This window comes from Colletotrichum truncatum (assembly GCF_014235925.2).
Source record: "Colletotrichum truncatum strain CMES1059 chromosome Unknown Contig_0008, whole genome shotgun sequence".
Lineage (NCBI taxonomy): Eukaryota > Fungi > Ascomycota > Sordariomycetes > Glomerellales > Glomerellaceae > Colletotrichum > Colletotrichum truncatum.
In genome coordinates, this window is record NW_027222405.1 from 3396518 (window position 1) to 3412954 (window position 16437).

A 16437-nucleotide genomic window follows, 5' to 3' on the forward strand; every position below is an offset into this window, starting at 1 on the left:
CTTGCTGCAAATACCTTAGGCTGGAAAATGGTTAGTGGGGATTTGTAGACGCGCAAGATGTATGTAATGTCTTGTGGTTGGTTAAGATGATTGTACATGGGGGTTTACGAAGTGAACTTATGGAAGCAGTGGAGTTAGGTCTCCATTCCTATTTTTAGGACCTGCAAATTCCCTTTTCCTGGTGCTTGGTTTCAGAAACTAGTCCTATCAAATATGGATCCTAAGTCGAATCTTCATCTGGCGTCAAATGACCTTGCCTGTGGGTCTTTAAAAAGCTACCATGTGCTACTGTCCGAAAGTATCTTCTAGATCTATATCATGTTTGAGCTGAAATGGTCAAAGACGGCTGTCCTGTGTGTGATCAGCGTTGAAAAAGGCCAACACCCTCTGGCATGGTTGAAAGAGTAGGGCAGGGTGTTGTTCTCAGGCCAGGACCGATCAAGCTTTCTCTTAAAGTGTGTTTCCAGACTGAAGGCCCCACACCGGCCACTAACCGTCTAAGATACTTTCCATCCCCAGCTTGGCAGTTAAGTTAATCTTTAAAGTTCCTTTTACTTTTGTGGTGGATATGTGGATTTAGTCCATAATGTCTTACCTGTTTAAAATCTAGGGCTGCAGCTGCCTCACCCCCGGTAGCGTGGTGATTTCGTTTACAGCCCTGGTTACTCCATCCACAGCGGCAACGAAAACTTTCGTCCCGCGACCAGCCAATACACTGGATTGGCACCGCTGTATCAGAGCTCCACTAGCCACAGTAACCACCTCATGTCAAGATAGTATGTAGTACAAGAAAAGAAATACCTTAGGCTGAGTGAAACGGCACACCGGGCGAAAGATATAAGATTGAGTCCTGATATTGTCCGCTTCTAAGGCAAGGGGTCTGCCCTGGTTGGCGCACTTCTCGCATTTACCAAACCAGGCTCAGTTCACCTTCGGACTTGAACACCATAATGCAGTTCCAGACGGCTTCGATAAACAAAATCGTGTTCAAGGAAAATTCTCATCGCAGTCTTAAGTCAATCCCCAAAGGCTTAAGTGAAGGATCTTTTCCGTTATACTAAAGCAACCGTCAGGTCTTTGCTGTCAATCAACTAATTGCTGCACGATGTTATAGTGCTTCCGTTCAACGGCCTAGGTACCAAATGATTTTGCGCAGCCCGCTTCGTCGTAATGCAACAGGATTAAAACCTGTTGGAATAGCCGGAACTCCGGCTTGAAGTGGCTCCGTCACCGGCAGTCCTGTTGGCACCCGGGCTGCCTACGTGACGGACAGACCGACTGACGGCTATAAGACCAACAGCCACTTCCTCCAGCACTTCTACTAGAACTTATTTCAGAAGATAAGATAGACATACTAGACACAAGACAAGACTAGTTTTCCCCCTTAAGTTTATCCCACTTTACGGGTACCCTGTGATACCATAAAAACCCCTCAAGGATTCTTACCAAAAACCACCGGGTGGCTGTGTGTATTTTCGCTTTCCCTTCTGTCACTAAGAAGGGGTATGATGAGGGTAAAAATATGGTGATATTATCGCATGGGCATCACAAGTAACTTTCCCAGCATTAGATCACGGCAGCAAAGTAGCAGACGAGCCCAATATACGAGCTTTTATCATGTTACTTGTTGTTCCGCTTTCAGAAGGCCTGTTAAGAGCTATAACCTTTCGATCCCTCGCTATACCAATAACAAAGACGATCTCCAACCATCCTCATCAAAAGGGCGAATACGTTTACAGCACACGACGAAAGCGTTCAAGGTTCTAAGGATTTCCCTGTCTCTGATCAAGCGGCCTATCTCATGAGCAGCTACACATAAACTTTTTGAAATGCCCGGAACCCCTCTGATCAGAAATGCCCTGAAGCAATCTGTAGGCGCAGTTTTGTTTTAATCCCCTTCACACGGCTTTACTATGTCTGTATTAGTCTCTCAGCCTTAGCTTCTTCTGTTGGTAGAGCCCTCCCGCCACCTAAGCTGATTTTAATAAGATTGATGCTATTGTATATGAGAGAGCCACTGAACTATTAAAGCCTGCAATGTTTGTTTTTCTTCTTTCTTTGGGAAATTTTGTCACGGCCAGGTTAGGGAAGCCAACTATGACGCCAAGCAAAAGCTTCGGACCTGAAAAATGTATTATGTCATATCCGCCGTTCCGCACCATAGCCACACGCACAGATGCCAACCGTACCGTTTGTAACAGTTCTGCACGCGCCTTGAAATTAACAGCTGTCTCTAGAGCCCTTTTCTTTATATTTTGGTATCCAGATTCACGCTCCACATGAAGCTGGTTCTATGTCTTACTTTCGGCGGTCAAAAATTGTTCTGTAACGTTGGATGGCTTCAAAATTCAGAAATCCGTATTTAGAATCCTTTCAATAAATACAAAACGTATGGGAGATCGGATGTCACCGACGGTTGGACCTCACTTCTAACCAACCAAAACGCCAAGCATCCACCATTCACACGTCCCTGCACTGCCATCGCCACCTCCTTAAACGATTATGCCCGATATTCCCGCAAATCCTGAGTAGACTCGATGAAACGTGCCGACAGGCGCAGTGTGTGGACAAATTCACATTGTATTGAGTAAATCTTCGCTACAAATGCATGAAGATGCTTTCTTTCTCTCTTAAACAACTGGAGGGACAGCGAGGTTTGAAGGGATGCGTCCTTGAGAACCTCCGGCGATGTTCTTCGCCGGAACGTTGGACTGCGACCCCTGGGCGGCCTGTCTATATGCCTGCACATCCGCATCCGCCTTACTATAATGTTGTCAGTAAAGTCCTCTTGACTGCTTAAGCTTGGTTAGACATACGGGTTGATAATCATAACCATGCCGAGCTGGCAGTGCATCCCTTGAGCGCAGTACATGAGCATCGGCTCAGTGTTTTCAACTTGTACGTTGAAGGTGCCAACAGGGGAGCCGTCAGTGACGCCTGGGATAAAGCCACTATGCACTGCCGTGGGCACTTGATCCTGCAAGGGCTGGCACGGCGCTTGGGGGTTGGCTGCTTGAGTAACGGTATGGTTGTTGGGCCAGAACTGGAATTGGACGATGTCTCCGGGATTTGCCCTGACAATTTCCGGGTAGAATAACAACGATTTCTCGCGAGTAGGACTGCCAACGACTACAGGAATAACTTTAGGAGTTGGAGGGGCGGCACCTGGAGGTGCTGGCGCTGGTGGTGCCTGGCGTTCTAGAGGTTGGTCAGCACAATGTTGTGATTTGAAAATCTGGTTGTTCTAGACTTGCCTTCGATGGCAGCAGCCAACGATACTCCAGCCAAAGCCGAAAGGTATACGATGATGGTATTGAAACGCATGATGATGGCTGTTACCTGTGTGCTTGAGAATAATTATTAGAGTGAAATGCTACTTCGACTGCACAAATTTAGTGGCCCCTAACTAAGATCTGGACGGGAGAGTCGAGGAATCTACGTGATATTAATATGCCGCCTCTGCAGCATTGCAGAACCTCAAACCCGAGTCGAACTCGGGGTAAAAACCATCGTGCCAATACCAGCTAGGTCTAGCGAAGCTTTCTTCGTAACCTTCCGCACTGGGCATACACCTCTCGATCATGAGACCGACTATGCCATTGAAATGGGACGGATGTGGTGTTATTCACGGCCAGTCACTGGTGCCAGCAAGGGTGGTATCAGAAGCTTGGGGCAGCAGAGAGATGGGATGACCGAGCTGTCCAATGAGACTTGTCCAGTACCTCAAACGTGGCATGTTTCGTTTCTTCGGCGGCACGCTCTACCGAGATGGCTCTGCTTATAAATTAGAATCCTAGGCAGAAGATAACACAAGAGGGTGGGTGTTTAACCTTACTCCTTTAACGAGGAGGGGAAAGTAGCCAGTCACAAAACTGTCTGGATGTGCCAGGCTTGCCTAGATTGGACGACAAATTTTGCAACGGAATACCGCAAGCGATTCTGTCCCACTCCTGCCTTTCAGCCTCCTTTTGATTCTCCAAGACTAACAAGAAGAAACAAGTACGGATGAAACGGTTGTGGAGTCGTTTCGAACGCCAACAAAGCGTTGGCCGCCCGCTGACTTCACCTCGTCGGCTGCTATGGGGTATTTCCGAACGCCGATAGGGATAGAGCCAAGGTAGCGGGAGATCGGCACAGATCAATCACGAACACGCACACCATGGTGACCTTGCAACCCTCAGAATGTTTTACCCACGCGCGTGGGAGACAAGTTTGACGTTGACGTCAACAGAGTTTTGGGCTTAATCTGCCGTCAGTTCGACGTTGACGGGAGTTTTGACATGTCGTAGTCGTGTCGAGACGACGAATCTATTACCACAAGTGTCCATTCCCATCCCATATTCTGATCTTAAGTCTCTGGGGTCTTGTCGAGGATCTTGCTCCCTTATGTTCTAGTATCCGATGCTTTATTTCTCCACTTCTCCGTCCGCCGGGTGTTTCTCTTCCGACTCCGGCAAGTCTTTCTTGACGCTCTTCCACTCGATGAAAACGGCCCCGAACACGGTCAGGCACCCCAAGATGGTGGCGATTAAAAACACGGTCTGAAGGGACTTGTTATAGGCGTCGATGATCCCATCTATCGACTCTGGATAGACTTTTCTCATCGAGCTTATCAATTCCGATGCCCCGGCCTCAATCACCACAGCCGGATTGACGTTGGGCACGTTACGGTGGAGTTCAGAGACAAGTCGGGAGCTGAAAATATTCTGAGCAACTGCCAAGAACACGGCTCCTCCAAGGCTCTGCAAGAACATCAAGACAGACGTGGCGAGGGCGATATCGCCCCCTTCAAAGACTGTTTGTGCGGCTATGATGCATTGCTGACCGCCCAATCCCACACCCAATCCCATTAGGATGAGTGAGGCAACCCTGAAGCAGTTTTTAGTATTGCATAAAAGATAAAACAAGAGTGGAAACTAGCCATACCAGAAACCAGTGCTAGTGTGGACTGTGAAAGAAAAGATCAAGCCACCGGCCACAGAGGTAAGGATAGATGACGCGATGAGTTGCGGAACATAATAACCGATTCGACTTGTCTGATGAGATGTCAACACACAGTGGTCCTATTCTCAAAGATTGTTAGTGCTTGCACTTACAAGAGCTCCAGCCACAATTGTGGCGACAACCATGGAAGCCGATGATGCGAGGAGGTCAACACCGCTCTGAAAGGCCGAGTGGTTCTTGACGGTTTGTAGCCAAATCGGAATGTAGTAGATGTTGATGTACAGTAAGGAAAACAAGAGAAGTATCATCCAGCTCGCACAAAACATTGTTCGCTGGATAATGATGCGGAGAGGGATTGTAGCCTCCTCCCCTTTGCGATACTGAATGAATGCCCAAAGCGGCAAACACAGTCCGAAGACACACCAGCATAGAATGATTCGCCAGTTGCTCCAGGCATACTCGGTTCCACCCCATTGCAGAGCAAGTAAGAGACAAATGACCCATGGTATCAGGAACAGGGTTCCCATGAGATCAAACTTTCGGAAGAAACTCTTGAACCCGGACGTCTGTTTGCTTTGCTGTTCTGGACCGTTCAAGTTGAGAAACAAGAGGACAGCGACGAAGGTTATTCCTCCCATAGGAAGATTGATCCAGAAGCACCACCCTGCATTATCTCAGTCAGTGCCGCTTCTTATGATTGATCTGGAGGAAATATATACTCCATGTTGCCTTGTCGACAAAAACACCGCCTAATGTTGGCGCAATGACCTGGGAAACCCCAGCAGCAGCGCCAACTGTCGCAGTATACGTAGGGCGTTTATGAAGCGGGACAGCTTTTGCTACAATCTGGGCCTCTGTCAATTCATCTTCCATGAGGATAATTACATCAAATCTTACAATCAATGCTCCAGACATCAGTCCGGCCGCTCCGACTCCGGAAATCGCACGACCGATGATGAGGGCAGCAGAGTTAGGAGCAGCAGCACAAATGACTGATCCCACTTCGAAAATAGCAAGCGCGATGAGAAAGATCCACTTGATGCTGTATTCGGAGTATATCTTGCCGAAGAAAAGCTGAAAGGAACATTGCGTGAAGAGATACGCTGAGCCATACCACGAGACATCAGATAGTGAATTGAATTCGGTCGTAATCTTGGGAATCGCTGTTGCCAAGATTGACCTGTCCTGCAAATCAAATAAGGCAAGATTTTAGCAAGAGAAGCCTCCCTGGAAACCTTTTGGCAAGAGGGGCGAACTTACCAGTCCCAAACAGAAAATTGCCAGGAATAGGCCAATAGTGATCGCTGCAAGTCTTGGCCCGCTAGGATAAACTTGTACGACATCATCTTGTCTCTGAATTCTCGGTTCTGGCTCTTCCTTCTCTGGAATTTGCGAGCTGTGGCTTCCTACTGGTGTTAAAGTGTTTGATGGCCTAGATAGATTCATGTCATCAGCAGTTTTCTTCATGACAAGTTGCTTGTTATAACCACAAACGCACATCGTTTCGGTAGGATGCAATCTGGAAGATATTGTTCGAAAAAATTAAATTATCCTGTTTGATTCGATATGTAGATTTGAATAGTGCTGATGGCGTCCAATCTTGAGTTCCTTGCCCAGACAGAAAGAGCCGTCTATGTATAGGTAATATCTCATCTTGAAGATATTGTCTGCCTCTTCACATCGGCCTATACGGGGACTAAGTTGTGAACCGATGTGATTAATGACGAGTCTATGTGCAGGCCTGGAGAAATGGCCTTCAGGGAGTTGTATCCACATTGCGGTTATGATAGGCGCTGGATTCTCGTTATCTACGCTGACAAAAGATCTAGTACACTCGTAGGCACGGAGCGTAGAGGCTAATGTCTTTCTTAGTGCTTACATTGGTTCAGTCGGATATTGTAAGCCGGAGGTAAAAATGGGACCATGTGTAGGCTTGACGTAGGAGGACGGATAACGGAAAATAAAATGCTGTCCGATTCCGTGCTTACAGCTCGCTAGCTATCCAATCAAATGCCCCCATTTACGCAGTTGGCGAACCTACGGATCTTAAGAAGTGCTCCGACGCCCGGCTTTTGCATGCTTGGGTTATCAATAGACACAGCATTCACAACTTTTTGCCCACAGTTTTCAGTCGGCTGGGAAAATAACGACCAAGTCTCCGCGGTCCGTTCATACACGGGTTTTGGGTCCTGAATATGTTACCAGAGGACGAGACAAGCACGTCGGGGTTCGCTTCTAACCCGAAGAAACTCCGAGCTTGCTCCACCTGCGCCCGGCTTAAGATCAGATGTAGATGGCCACCAGCCACAAGGAATGATGAGGCAACCACATGCACAAGGTAAACACGCATCTCTTCTTCAGTTTATTCAAACAGGCAAGAGAATTGAAGCAAGAGACTGACGGGGTTCAGGTGTTTACGGCAAGGTATCCGGTGCCAGGTGCCAGAGCAGGTTCCCAGGAAAAAAAGAGGGAAATCCAGGTAGGTCATCATCATAGGTGGACTATTATCAGCAATGTCCCTTGTATCAGAGCTAAATATGAATTTTATAGCCGAGTTACGGAATTGGAAAAGAAGATTGACGGTTTGGTCAACCTTTTTCAATCACAACAGCAACCCCAGCATCCCGAATCATCATCCTTGACTCCAGAGACAACTGCATCCAGAAACGAAGAGCACCACATACGCCAAATCCTTTCGTGTGCCAGCGCTCATTTTCCGCCCTTGAATGACGAAGTAAACTCGCAATCCAATTCTGCAAGCTCCAGTCCGGATTGCAACACCTTCTCTAGCCCAGACAGTGGACCATCGCCCGGTTCCCTGCAGTTAGTCCCGGGGCTCTCTGTTAGCATTCAAGAAGCCGAAGAATATCTCAACATCTACCGGACTCGAATGGTTCCTCATTTTCCATTTGTACCAATTAGCTTCAAAACCACTGCCATCGATGTTCACCGGGAGAAAAGATTTCTCTTTTGGTGCATAATTCAAAGTGTAGTGCCTCAAAGTGCTGTTGTTCAGAAGCTAGTTGATGATTGGATTCGCAAACATGCGGCAATTCACATCATTGTCAACAGAGAGAAAAAGCTGGAATATCTCCAAGGCCTACTTCTTTACTATGCCTGTCAAGCATGGTGAGTTTAGAAAGAAAGAAAAACCATTTCTTAAGAGAAGGCACTCTTTTCTTAGCCATGAATTCTGTTGGCTGACACCGTCTTGATATTAGGGGTGACATTAACATTCAGGCCGGTATGAGTGCCAATGGCCTGTTGTCGCTTGTCATCGGCTTGGTCTCCGACATGAGCTTCAACAAATTCGTCGGACCTTTATCCTGGATGCCGAAGAACATGAGATCAGATGCCTTTACTGTCATAACCAAAGGAAAGCAGTTTGATCCACCGAAGCCAAGTCTAGAAGAGCAAAGGGCAATTGCCGGGGGCTATTTTGTTGCATCTAGGTACGCTCTCCAACTGGGAATGTCTAAGTTACATATGTTTCTGACTAAAATCATTCTAGTGTGGGCTCGTCAATGCGGAGACCTCCTCAAATTCATTACACAACACAAATCGCACAGTGTTGCAAAAGTATCCGGGAAGCAAGAGAGCTTGCAACTGACGATAATTTACTTGCCTTGATCCGCATGCAGCGTGTTGCTGACCGCCTTCGTGCGGTCTTTCCAGTCTTTGAAAGAGAAGAAGAAGATCCTATCCCTCTGTTCAAGGAGCACTATGGTGTGATTCTGTCATCCTTACGCAAGGAGATGGATAGTCTTCCATCCGAGGAGATTGCTATAAATAAGCAAAATCGTAAGCAAAGTTTTGACAGCCACAAGATTGAGTAGGTTACAGAGAAGCTAAAAGTTTGTGCAGCCTTCATTTGGTCCCAATACTTGACTCTTCTTGTGAGAGTTTACGAGCCGGCAATAGCAATGCGGGCAGTAACCCCATCGGAAACAAACCATCTCACAGAGATTTACAGCAGAGCTGAGGCGTTGTGGACCTGTCTGCAGTCTATCCAGGATGCCATGGATGCTCTCAATACTATACCTGCTGAATCATACGCATACCTAAATTTTGTCCTAGTCTCTAACACGGCTTTTGTCATATTGGCAGCCACCCGCCTGCTGCTAGAAGATGGGTCGCATGATTGGGATGTGACACTCGCACGACGCAAGATAGATCATGCGGAAAACCTACGTAGGGTCATGGAGAGATTCGAAGAAGCCGATAACTTTGCCCTGATTGAGGGTCAGAAGCGACGCTTGTTCGAAGACAATACGTCCAGATGGTCAAACTACGCATATCGAGCAAGATGGATGCGACAGTGGTACATCAGCAAGGTGGCACCAGTCCCGCAAGAGCTTCCGGTGGAACAAGCTACCAATATCGCTGAAGGTGCGGTTTCGGATGAAAACATGTCTTGGCCGATAGATCTGTCGATGGAACAGGTTTTTTGGGAGCAAATGATGCTCAATGGAATGTCTTCCTTCAACTTTGACCCTCAGTTTAACCCGGACATGATGTCATCAACAGAGGGAATAGGACCCGTGGCGAACTTGATACCCCAGTAACAGTACTCAACATAGGTTAAATACCAAAAAGCAGAACTTGGCTTTGTGCGCTAATTCTGCGTCGTCATTGGAGTTGTCCTTCTCTGGAAAATCTCGAGCAGCCACGGAGAGCGCTTCAAAATCATCTCATGCATTTGTTCACATAATTCATTGACTATCCAGGTGCAATTTTATTGACACATGTGTCTCTGTGGCCTACTCACTTTCTCTTCTAAAAGTTGCAGTACCCTGGCTTCTTTGGATGAACGACTAGATGCAGATACGGTTGATATACATGCAAGCAGTCTCAACCTTAAGTTGTGATGAAGACTGTTGAAATTCTTTGAGCGCTGCGGACTACATCTTAAAACAGGGCCATTTATATCAGTGGCTGGCTTGAAGGTGATTCTATGATGCATGAACCGGGATGATGACAACAGTTGCAGATCTAGAAGGCAGCAACAATAGGAAGTCCTTTTGCCATTTATCAAGAAGAAACGATCGATTTTGTAGTTTACTTTTTTCCTTGTTGCTTGTTCATTGTATATTACTATTAATACTCTAACACTTTCTTATCATCCTTAACCTCTAGAATCGACACAACGCCTAGTTTGTTTCCTAACCTCCACCCCGGACATCAAAATGTTGCGCTTCAAGGGCGTTTCCTAAATACCAACGGGCATTCATCCTACATGATTAATGAGTTAGCACAACAATGTAGAGAAAGCCATAGCACATGATAAATACTTACCATAGGGAAGAGTGTGGCAAAAACCCTAATCTCTTCGGACCTCTCCGTAGCGTGATGCTCCCAATCAATCTCAAGTGCCGCTTTACCAATCATTCCCGCCATAGACAATGGGACATACCTCCTAGCGAGACAGTCGTGGGCACCTGATCCGAAGACAAGCCAGTTCTTGGTTTTCGATTCAGCATCCCCAGTAATCCAACGGTCAGGGTCGAAGACGTCTGGGTGCGGGTAAACCTCCGGGTCATGAAGGGCTGGGTAGCATGAAGGGATAATCATGGAGCCCTTGGGTACGGTGTAGTTGGGGGTGACTGCAAAATCCTTGGTTGCGAGGTATGGGACAAAGATGACGGGTGGCCTATGACGCAAAAGCTCCTTGATGACTGCATTGGTATAGGTCAGAGATTCCAACATAGGAAGATCAAATGGCTTGTTCCTGTCGCCGCCTCGCGCGGCCAGGTTCTCCTCTCTCAAGCGGTCCAGAACATCAGGTCGCTGAGCGAGGATCTGGAACATCCAAGTCGTAGCGCTGCTAGAAGCATCCTGGGAGGCAAACAGGAAGGTAAAGAGTGTCTCTCCGATCTCTTCGTTTGTAAACTCGCGAATGACGTTGGGCGGCTTCTCCACGTTCGCTTCTCCCGCTGCAAGCCTCTCGCGATATCTTTTGGATTCCATCATGTGCAGTACCCAGTGGTCCACAATGCAAGTGGGCTCTGCGCCAGTTGCCATGTTCGCCTTGCAAGCAGCGGCGGACTTTGCAAACTCAACGTGGACGGCATCGGCTACTCGCTTTCCCCACCACACCTTGGTAAACGGAACATACATCGACAAGGGTATGTTGACCAATTCAAGAGCAGCAGTGACAAGGTAGAAGTCGTCTGCAATCTTCTTAACGGCGTCTTGGGAAATATAGTCGCCGAAGAAGGTGCGGCACGAAATGGCGCAGTTGATTTCGCGGAACAGTGCCATGAATTCCAACGGCTTCCCGCCATTGGCTTGGCTGGCAGCCACAAACTTCTCAAAGTAATCTGCCAGAACCTTTTCTTGGATCGGGAGATAGGTAGCCAGTGCCTTGTTGGTGAATAAAGGAGCCAACCCTCGGCGGTATTCCGCATGGTCTTTTCCCTGAAGGAAGACCCATGCTTTGTGGCCGATTATGTCTTTTGCGACAGGAACCAAGCATGGTTCGGCGTATTTGGGCGATTTAAAGACTTTGTGGGCAAGGTCTCGATCAGAGGCGAGGACAACAAACCTGCAAAAAAACAGGTAAGCGGGGGTGGCTTTGCAATATGCTATTCAGATAGTGTGGAAGCACATACTTGTGGAAAACAGATACACAGCTTAGTGGTCCACTCGCCCACTGAGCAAGATAGGCTTCAAATTTTGGGTAGATTGCCTGGAGGAATGGGCCCATGATGGGAATCTTGAAAGTTGGGCCGGCAATGGAACCTTTTCGCTTAAGGTACATGACTAATTCGTGTCAGCTTGATATCATCTTTCCAACGTGAATTCATAGAGTGAGTACCTTGGTCATATACCACCGCTCCTAACAGAATTGTCACGATGTATTGCCATGTTGACCAGCCGGTAAGGAATGCAGGAATGACATTTTGCAACTGTGAAGGGCTCGGATTCCATGTCTGGTTTGACTGGGACAGACCCGCGGTGCTACTGACGACCTCAGCAGACATGATTGAGGAGTTAGGAACGTGTGGACGTACGATTACTTGGTCGAAGGAGAAAATGGGGCACTGCATGTCTTTCTTATACCAGATGAGATGGTCCTCGGGTTGGCAGAAGCCAGCATTTGGTTGGACCACCAAAAAGTGGTCTTTACCCCGGACACACAACCTTCCAGACCAAGGGGAGTCTTAACCACTCTGAGACTTAGTTAGCTCGCAATTCCGTGAATCTGGTGTTGGTGATACGACGATTCGGATCATTGCAATGCCCAATCTCACAGATCCAAAATCCACGGGCCAAGTTGTGACCAATTAGGACGATTCAGTGGTGTGGATTTCATCTCTTTGGCTTGATCTTGGCCAATCAAAGGCCACATTTTCCCTTCAACAGAAGGGTATGTGGATATCAGCTCCCAAATGCTTGTTACGATCGTACCTGGACACGCCAGATTACCGTTTATGGATTAGTCTCCGAAAGTCGTGCAGACGGCCACGACAACCGACACACCCAGCGGAGTCTAGTCCTCTTTTGGACAAAATTTCGACGGGGTTTTGGCTCATCCTCAGACCATCTCCACCGTACACATTTACTTTCTCCTTTGCTTACTCTGACTTCGAAGTCATACCTTATCATTTTCACACAAAAATGCGTCAAACTCTCCGTCGGTCCTGTGATACGTGTGCCAAATCAAAACACAGTTGCGATCTACGCACACCGCGCTGTTCGCGTTGCGTCAAGCGCAAGATCCTGTGCGTATATGTGAACGAACCCTTGACGGCGCCGGCGCCGCCACGGCCGGCTGTTCCGGGGTCGAATGACACCAACTCTGCGAGGCATCACCATGGATCTGGCGCTTTGACCAGCTACAGATTCGGATCGCTCGACCCCTTCGATTCATATCCCCAGACGAGACTTCCTAGGGAGCATGTTCAGCGTCTTATCCATAGCTGTACGTACGTTTTCTTCGGGTGTTTTCCCAGTGATTTTTATTGCTTAGGGGCCTAGCTCACTGGTTCAGTTCGACACAAGATCGCCTTCCAATACTACCCTCTCGACTTGAACGCAAGCTCAAACCCGTTCCTCGTCTCTTGGTGGCCGCTTGCTCTGGGCGACCCTGCCTTGTTTCACGTCTCATTACAGACAGCATGCCTAGATGAAGAGTTACTTGCTCAAAAGGGCTTCCAAGCATCCGAGATCCTCATGGCCGATTCGGTGGCGCTACTTAGACGAAAGGTTGAAAATACAACACTAGCTTTACAAGACGGGACTATGAATTCCGTTATTACCCTTGCAGCTATCGAAGTAAGTCTCTCAATCAGGCACACCGATGACCGTTGAGCTTGCCATGACTTTTTGAACGTATAGCTGAATCCTCTTATTTGTAGTTTGGGAAAGGAAATGTCAAGATTAGCCAAATGCATGTAGACGGAGCAACAAGGCTTGTAAATCTCAGAGGTGGAATAAACTCAGTGAGACAAACTAGTCCGCTAACTGCCAGAATGGTGAGCTGGTAAGTAACCTTCTCCCAAATGAAAGATTGCCATTCAAATGCCTCTAAGGGTTTCAATGATCGTCAAAGGTCATCCTCAATTCGAAACACAAGATGATGATGGTGTCGGTCATGGCATACCTCCCATCCCCGAATGGCAGCTGGAGGCCAACCATCTTGATGATGACTTGTTCAACCTTACCGACCTCAATGTCGACTATCCGGTCGAAAATGTCTTTTACCGTCTTCGTAATGTCTTTCAAAGGGCACGGCGAACACCCTTTCCAACAACACGGCTTCACGACCTGACATGCTTCGTGATACACCGACTCTTACTCTCAGCGCCAAACTTAACAACTGCGTCAACATCACCAATAACTGAATGCATCCGCTATGCTATCATTCTATACATGTTCACCATTCACGGGCCAACGTACTACTCACATGCAGTCATTTTAAATGCCATGGTCACCAGATTCATGGAACAACTTAAACAACGTAGTTTAACCCCTCAACCATCTAGTTCACTCGATGTCTGGTTTTGCGCCATCGGGATGGTTGCAGCAACTGGTACTTCTCAATACCACTTTTTTGTTGAAACGGCACTGGAGGTAGTTACCTCTCTTGAGTTGAAAAGTTGGGATGAAAGTCTCGTTCACATCAAAAACGTATTGTGGTTGGAGACGCCGCAGGGCGAAGATATTTTCAGTCCTCACTGGCATGCTATTTTCGGCTCGGATAATGGACTTGATTCATCACGAAAATTGTTTGTGCCAGTTTCAACAAATGCAATAGCAGTAGGATTTCGATAAAGATACACTGTAAACTTCTTGGTGTTAGGATTGTGGCTTTCTGGGGATTCGACATTGCTGACGCAAGTCATGTGGACTATGACAAGGAAGGCAAAGGACATCATGAACAATAATAAAACCCTTCTCGTTACTTTTAGCTTTGATTCATCTGTGAACATTCTGGTTAGTGCTTCCGGCCCTGGCGTAATTTCTGAACGAAGAACAATCCGTACTCTATACAGCCTAGCCCGGATTCGATGATAACGTACACACTCGCAGACGATTTTCCCAGCAACCTACCTCAAGGTAGGCTTAAACTCAGACTAATATTGCTGTAGCCGTATTCTTTCTTATAAGAAATATTGCTTTAGATGCGGGGTGATGTATCTGCATTGACCATAGTGCCTTACCTATGCACTTGACTCGAACCTGAAAAGCCCCACGCCGTTTTCATCTGGTTATTGAAGTAGGAAAGTTCTCTAGGTCTCTCCTTGATTGCTCTCAAAGGTCCCGTAGCCGATGATAGGAACTGTTGTATTGCACGGCCTGTCATCGTCGATTTACTTGAATCTGAAGAAATTGAGATACCTTGTGATACTTAAAAGCTGCAAGTTCAGAAGATTATTATGCTCTGGCCTTCGTGTCGGTTAGACCGTCAGCATAGTGTCTGAGTTAGGTAGGTAAGTTGCCCTCATGTACTCGGCAGTTGCAATTCGATGCCCAGCCCTTGTCGAATAAATGGATATCTGGCCTCAATCGGCCCCGCCACTTCTTCAAATAGTAGGTGGCCAACTCATCGTGGGGCCGTCGACCAGCCTGAATGTGACAGCAGCAACATTCCTTCACGCGAGTGGCCTTGGTGCGCACGCAATAAATGAACCTGCCTGCCTGCCAAGCTATTTCGGGGTCCGACTAAGCGAGATGCCGGAAAGGTGGAGGCAGATGTGATGGATTTTACAAACACGGGAGGCATTGATTGGACGCTGTCTTCCTTCATGCCTCTAACCGCATCCTTGGCATACATTTGCATGGGAGTTTGAGGCTGTGATGTTTGCGATCTGCCAACGATGCTTGGCGGCGTTATAGGGTCCAGCTGAGGTGAAGTTCATGACGCAAGGAAGGGAGTAAGATTCTTGATATTTCAAAACCAGCTGATTGGATTTCTGTGCTCGAGTAGGCATAACCTTACCACTAGTTTTAAACCTTCCTCCAGTCTTCACTTCATCCCTTCGGACCGGCAAATCCGGGGTAACACGCTAGTCTCTACCAAATATAGCCATGATCAAGTTCCACCCAAAATCTGAATGTATTTTTCTCAGTGTAAAGTTTCCCCCGCTCAAATTCAAAGGTAAGGAATTTATAACCTGCCTGCGATGGTGGTTTCTTGTTGGTTAATGTGGACATTAGCAACTTGGCAAATGGTTTAGGATTGATGCATTTATTGTATGTTGCCAACATGTATGTGATTTCTCAAAGTTTCCCATTTGAAACACCTGATACCTTGAAACCAGCTTGATCTACACATCAGTTAGTTACTTCTCCCACAGGATGTTGTCCTTGCCTTGGCTACATTAGGTTGATCTCGGGACCCCACCTCCAGCTATTCCGCCAGCGGGGCCGGCCCTAGAAAATTGGTCCGACGTCACCAACCTCCCCAGCCATACTATTGGTCTTCGTCACCTTGCGGCAGATGCACCTTTATCAATAGTTCCTTTCTTGGCCAATCCGCTACATTACTTCTTCTCTTTCTTGGTGTGGTCCGATACCATCTCTGTTACCCCCCGATGCGTTTCAATGAGATTCATGGATGGAGCCAGCCGGTGGCGGCTTCATCGTGCTCGCATCTACGCATCACAACATGAGCATCAAGCCTTAGATTTGACATGCTTCATCGTCTAGTAACATCTTTAATATTCTTTGGAGACATTGAAATGATACCAGATTGTTTTTGGCCGGTTACAACCACGCAGCTTTGCCGTCATGACATGCCGGCTTCAGCCTCCCCCACCTCCGGAACCCCCTCGTCCCCCACTTCGGCGGCCGCTGGAGGATTAAGGTTGCATGCACACCTCCCATGTGGATCACCTGGGGATTCTGGGGTTTTGAACTAAGAGAGTAGTTTGTCTGGTCTAGTGATTTATCTTGGAGGGCTGTTATCTTGTTTAAAAAATGTATTTAGGTATGAAAGTTTGAAAGTCAACCAGTTTGTTCGGTCCGAAACCTTTTAACGGACTTTGT

General features: G+C 47.4%; 5 protein-coding genes across 5 annotated transcripts; 2 read left to right on the top strand and 3 right to left on the bottom strand.

The window, feature by feature from the left end:
- Nucleotides 1–2630: 2630 nt before the first annotated feature.
- CTRU02_212418 (extracellular serine-rich protein) lies at nucleotides 2631–3324 on the bottom strand (the record flags this gene model as incomplete). The annotated part of the gene is made up of 3 exons (XM_036726951.1): nucleotides 2631–2763; nucleotides 2817–3198; nucleotides 3255–3324. The coding sequence occupies 3 exons, from the start codon at nucleotides 3322–3324 to the stop codon at nucleotides 2631–2633; spliced, it is 585 nt and encodes a 194-aa protein (XP_036581195.1).
- Nucleotides 3325–4406: 1082 nt separating this feature from the next.
- On the bottom strand, nucleotides 4407–6411 carry CTRU02_212419 (major facilitator superfamily transporter; the record flags this gene model as incomplete). Its single annotated transcript, XM_036726950.2, has 5 exons — nucleotides 4407–4869; nucleotides 4927–5036; nucleotides 5097–5608; nucleotides 5664–6129; nucleotides 6205–6411. 5 exons carry the CDS (start codon nucleotides 6409–6411, stop codon nucleotides 4407–4409), a joined length of 1758 nt encoding a protein of 585 aa, XP_036581194.2.
- A 728-nt stretch (nucleotides 6412–7139) lies between these two features.
- On the top strand, nucleotides 7140–9509 carry CTRU02_212420 (fungal transcriptional regulatory protein; the record flags this gene model as incomplete). The annotated part of the gene is made up of 6 exons (XM_070205835.1): nucleotides 7140–7282; nucleotides 7355–7423; nucleotides 7486–8064; nucleotides 8166–8396; nucleotides 8456–8745; nucleotides 8809–9509. The coding sequence occupies 6 exons, from the start codon at nucleotides 7140–7142 to the stop codon at nucleotides 9507–9509; spliced, it is 2013 nt and encodes a 670-aa protein (XP_070060648.1).
- A 667-nt stretch (nucleotides 9510–10176) lies between these two features.
- On the bottom strand, nucleotides 10177–11927 carry CTRU02_212421 (cytochrome p450 61; the record flags this gene model as incomplete). The annotated part of the gene is made up of 3 exons (XM_036726948.2): nucleotides 10177–11488; nucleotides 11556–11706; nucleotides 11762–11927. The coding sequence occupies 3 exons, from the start codon at nucleotides 11925–11927 to the stop codon at nucleotides 10177–10179; spliced, it is 1629 nt and encodes a 542-aa protein (XP_036581192.2).
- Nucleotides 11928–12564: 637 nt separating this feature from the next.
- CTRU02_212422 (C6 zinc finger domain-containing protein) lies at nucleotides 12565–14220 on the top strand (the record flags this gene model as incomplete). Its single annotated transcript, XM_070205836.1, has 4 exons — nucleotides 12565–12868; nucleotides 12938–13221; nucleotides 13305–13429; nucleotides 13455–14220. 4 exons carry the CDS (start codon nucleotides 12565–12567, stop codon nucleotides 14218–14220), a joined length of 1479 nt encoding a protein of 492 aa, XP_070060649.1.
- Nucleotides 14221–16437: the final 2217 nt, after the last annotated feature.